The sequence below is a fragment of the Felis catus genome, chromosome B1 (assembly GCF_018350175.1).
Source record: "Felis catus isolate Fca126 chromosome B1, F.catus_Fca126_mat1.0, whole genome shotgun sequence".
NCBI classification, from domain to species: Eukaryota; Metazoa; Chordata; class Mammalia; order Carnivora; family Felidae; genus Felis; species Felis catus.
The window spans coordinates 14,546,585-14,551,077 of NC_058371.1; the positions used below are offsets into that span (position 1 = coordinate 14,546,585).

Consider the following 4,493-nt stretch of genomic DNA (forward strand, 5'->3'; position numbering starts at 1 on the left):
CGTGCGACAGCGATCTGGATTAATCGTCTGACTTCACTATCATCATCGTTACTATTTAACATGGTGACTATTTCACATTCCTAAAAGCCCCGCGTCCAGGACGGCCTGCCAATGCTTCGCTCGTCTACATTCAAAACGGCGTTGGAAGCTGTTTTCTGACAAGATCAAAAAGATGGAGGCGGGCTTTTGTTCACCTCGGCCCCCCTCCAAACAAGCGTCTTCGGGCGGAGACGCGCGCACCGCGCGCCCGACCGGCGGCTCGGGGTCTGCGAGGACGCGGCGGCACGCGAGGACCTGGCCCGGCCGGCCCCCACCCTCTCCGCCGCCCCGCCTCCCCCGCCTCCACGCCCCGCGCCGGAGGGAGGGAGACGGCGGGAGCGCGCGCGGCGTCACAAAGCCGAGCCGGGACGCAAGCGTTGGCGCCGGAGACCGGGGCGCCCCGGGGGAAGCCACTGGCGGCCGGCGCTCGCGGGGCGGGAGGCGCGAGCGCTCGCCACCCCCTGCCTCCCCCCGCGCCCCCGCGGGCGCCCCTTCGCCTCCCGGCCGGGCCGCGGCGCGGCAGCTCGGGCGCCGCAAGGCGTCCTGGGAGAGCCGGCTCGCGCCGGAAGGACGCGCGGGCGCTCGGCGGCGGCGAGGTTATAAAAGGGAAGGAGCCGGCGGCGGGCGGAAGTGGGCGGTTCGGCTGCTCCGGGCGCTGTTGTTTGGCGTCTCGGCCTCCCGAGGGGCGTTCTCTGGAGGGCCGCCGGTGCAGGCCGCAGTGACAGGGCCGCTCGCCCCCGCGCACCCCGCCTCTTTCCCGGTGCAGCGTCCGCTCGCGGCCTCCGCGACCCGCAGGCCCAACATGGCGCAGGAGGTGTCGGAGTACCTGAGCCAGAACCCGCGGGTGGCCGCCTGGGTGGAGGCGCTGCGCTGCGACGGCGAGACTGACAAACACTGGCGCCACCGCCGGGAGTTTCTGCTCCGCAACGCCGGGGACCTGGCCCCGACTGGCGGCGCTGCCGCCGCCAACACGGAGGAAGCTGCGGACGCCGAGAGCGGGACCCGCAATCGGCAGCTGCAGCAGCTCATCTCCTTTTCCATGGCCTGGGCGAACCACGTCTTCCTCGGGTGCCGGTGAGTGAGGAAGAGTCTCCGACCGGCTCTCCCCGTTTTGTCTGCCGCCCCCGGGCTGGGGCCCGGAGCGTCAGCGGGGAGGGGGAAGTTGTGAAGCGCGGGAATCTGCGGGACTGGCCGCCCTTTAAGGGGGAGAAGGGCGTCTCAGCCAGAAGCCGACATGATTAACAGCCTGCCGCCCCCCCTTCCGCCCCGCGGTGGGTGGGGGGCTGCTGGTAGGGTCGGTGGTTGACATCGCTCTCGTGGATGGACACCGAAGTTTAAGGGTTGGTGAGCAAGGACCCCGCCTCCCAGGATCCGGGGCATTTGTTTCTGGGGTTCCAGGAAACCGAAAGTTCCTGGCGGTTGGTACACTTTCTTGATTACGACCAGGAAATGCCGTTCCCGTGGCCTGTTTTTGCACAGCAGCAGGAGTAGCTGGGGGGAAACACTTTTTAAAAGTGCCTTTTTCTTTTTTCAGGTACCCACAAAAAGTTATGGATAAAATACTTAGTATGGCTGAAGGCATCAAAGTGACAGGTGCTCCAATCCATACCACAAGAGACGAACTGGTTGCCAAGGTGAAGAAAAGAGGGATATCGAGTAGCAATGGTTAGCAGATCATAGATGTGAACATACATAGGAGTTTAGAACATAAGTTTGATGTAATTAGGATTTACTGTTATTACTAATTTTTTTAACAAGCTAGAATTTATACACTGTTATTAATCAAGTTGGAATGTTAAACCTAAATCCTGTGTTTGTGTGTTTTAGGCCCTGGTTTTGATAGTCTCCTTTGACTGCTTTAGATTTTCAAGTGTCATATGTTGTCTGTGCTGTGGATTTTTTAATAGTAGAAGTTAATGATGTTATTCGACACTGTTTTGAGAAATTAACGAAGTTATTCCACACTTTTTTAAAGAAACTGCAAGCCCTGAAATATGTTCGCCTTGTGCCTTTATTTTAACAAGTATCTGTCTTGTAAACTTTCAGCTGATCTGTATGAGCTAGACTTAGTCACATATCTGTTTTCCTTCTTTTTAGAAGGGGTAGAAGAGCCGGCGAAAAAACGAATCATGGAAGGGAAAAACAATTCCACGGTTGAGCAAGATCATGCAAAAATTTCTGCCAAAACAGAACGTGCATCAGCTCAGCAGGAAAACAGCTCGACATGTACAGGGTCATCCACCAAATCAGAGAGCAGTGGGAACTCCACTCGAAGCTCTGCCACCTCGAGTCAGAATAGCTCTACAAGTGATGGAGACCGGTCTCTTTCCAGCCAAAGTAGTAGCAGCGTTTCCTCTCAGGTAACAGTGGCAGGGTCTGGAAAGGCTTCTGAGTCAGAAGCTCCAGATAAACATGGTTCAGCCTCGTTTGTTTCTTCATTGTTGAAATCCAGTGTGAATAGTCATGTGACCCAGTCTGCTGATTCCAGACAACAGAGTGGATCACCTAAAAAGAGTGCTTTGGAAGGCTCTTCAGTCTCAGCTTCTCAAAGCATCTCAGAGATCGAGGTGCCCTTGTTGGGCTCCTCCGGAAGCCCAGAAGGAGAGTTGCCACTGTTGTCTTCTAAACCTAGTTCAGAGACAGCTTCAGGTGGGTTAACTTCCAAAACTAGTTCAGAGGCAAGTGTTTCCTCCTCTGCTTCTAAAAATAGTTCCTCATCAGGCATATCCTTGCTCACTCCCAAAAGCAGCACATCCACACCTGCATCGCTGCTGACTTCCAAAAGCACTTCGCAGGTAGCCGCGTCGCTGTTAGCTTCCAAAAGCAGCTCCCAAACCAGTGGATCTCTAGTTTCCAAAAGCCCTTCCTTAGCAGGTGTGTCCCAGCTGGCCTCTAAGATTAGTTCTCAGACGAGCACATCACAGTTGCCTTCCAAAAGTACTTCGCAGTCCAGCGAGAGTTCTGTTAAATTCTCTTGTTGCAAGTTAACTAATGAAGATGTGAAACAGAAACAACCTTTTTTCAATAGACTGTATAAAACGGTGGCGTGGAAGCTGGTGGCCGTTGGCGGCTTTAGTCCCAACGTGAATCACGGAGAGCTCCTAAATGCGGCCATAGAGGCTCTGAAGGCCACACTGGATGTGTTTTTTGTTCCGCTAAAAGAACTGGCAGATCTGCCTCAAAACAAAAGCTCTCAAGAAAGCATTGTCTGTGAATTGAGGTGCAAGTCTGTGTATTTGGGCACCGGCTGTGGAAAAAGCAAAGAGAATGCAAAAGCTGTTGCATCAAGAGAAGCACTGAAGTTATTTCTCAAGAAGAAAGTAGTGGTAAAGATCTGTAAAAGGAAATACAGAGGCAGTGAAATAGAAGACCTGGTCCTTCTCGATGAAGAGTCAAGGCCTGTAAACTTACCTCCAGCATTAAAACATCCTCAAGAATTACTATAATTTGCCCAAAATACCACTGCAGATGATGTCTGGTATTTGAAGAGAAAAACTGGCTTACTTTTGTATAATATGAAACACAGGCTTTCACAAATTTTGTATTGCTTTTTTCCAGTTTTGCAGAAAATTTACATTCTAGTTCTCTTCGCACAGTAGAAGTTGTAAATAATTTATGAATGACAGTACATATTAAGAAGTATGCGTTAACAGCATACCAGTATGCTGTTTTATTTGCTGAAGAAAATACTGTCTTCTATTTTTAATGATCCGTTAGGTACGATGTGTAGTTCTGTAGAATCTTAAAACTTTTGTACTACTTTCAATTTGGTGAAAATGTATTAAGTTGTCTACCACGCTTTCCCCACCCCCAGCTGAATAAACCTCCACATCAAAGAAAAGGGGACCATAGTATTTGAATGTTTGAAAGTCTGTGAAGCTTAAGGTTTTAAGAATGTTGCCCATGATACTGAACATGTCTTGTTAAAGAATAAAAGAAAAAATAGTTGCCTCAGACTATTTTTATGAGAAGTTGTAAGCATTTTTTAGATATAAAGCAGTATAAAGTACTTAAGGTTATTTTATTCTGAAGTTGTTTAAAATTCACCATGATTTTGACCGCTGCAGATTCTTTAAGTGGGTTAATTTATGTTTGAGGTAAAATACAATTTACACTTTTTCTTAAAGACATAAATGTGGGTTTCTATATTAAGCATATTTTGTGACTACTATTAACAGATTGATTTGTTTAGATATTAAATGCTTTAAGCTATTTTACCTTTTCAAGAAGTCGTGTTTTTTTTCCCCCCCCTCTAAGTCAGAACCAATTCCTGCAAATGGGCTTCCCGCTACTAGTCATTATAAATTACAGCCGGGTTATTTTTCATAGCTGATAGGCAACTTCTTATGGATAGAGAAAATACAGTTTGCAAATCTAGAACTAGATGGGGTTTTTTTTTGTTTTTTTCTTTTTTAACAAATCTCCTAGAAGAATACTGGGAACAATGGAGAGCC

The 4,493-nt window shown here is 49.5% G+C and overlaps 1 protein-coding gene across 2 annotated transcripts; it reads left to right on the forward strand.

Moving 5' to 3' along the window:
• The first annotated feature begins 397 nt into the window (after nt 1-397).
• On the forward strand, nt 398-4,265 carry CDKN2AIP (CDKN2A interacting protein). Of its 2 annotated transcripts, none has more exons than XM_011281374.4 (3): nt 398-1,113; nt 1,574-1,673; nt 2,137-2,280. In XM_011281374.4, exons 1-3 carry the CDS (start codon nt 842-844, stop codon nt 2,143-2,145), a joined length of 381 nt encoding a protein of 126 aa, XP_011279676.1. In that variant the 5' UTR covers nt 398-841; the 3' UTR covers nt 2,146-2,280. The 2 variants fall into 2 exon arrangements, with proteins under 2 accessions (XP_011279676.1, XP_011279675.1); XM_011281373.4 differs by having other exon boundaries at nt 423-1,113; nt 1,574-1,704; nt 2,137-4,265.
• The last annotated feature ends 228 nt before the right edge of the window (nt 4,266-4,493 follow it).

Excerpts from the sequence above, each read along its gene's own strand:
- CDKN2AIP (XM_011281373.4), top strand. The coding sequence starts at position 842 with ATGGCGCAGGAGGTGTCGGAGTACCTGAGCCAGAACCCGCGGGTGGCC. Across the intron at positions 1,114-1,573 it reads CACGTCTTCCTCGGGTGCCG|GTACCCACAAAAAGTTATGG; the intron begins GTGAGTGAGGAA and ends TTCTTTTTTCAG. Across the intron at positions 1,705-2,136 it reads AGGGATATCGAGTAGCAATG|AAGGGGTAGAAGAGCCGGCG; the intron begins GTTAGCAGATCA and ends CCTTCTTTTTAG.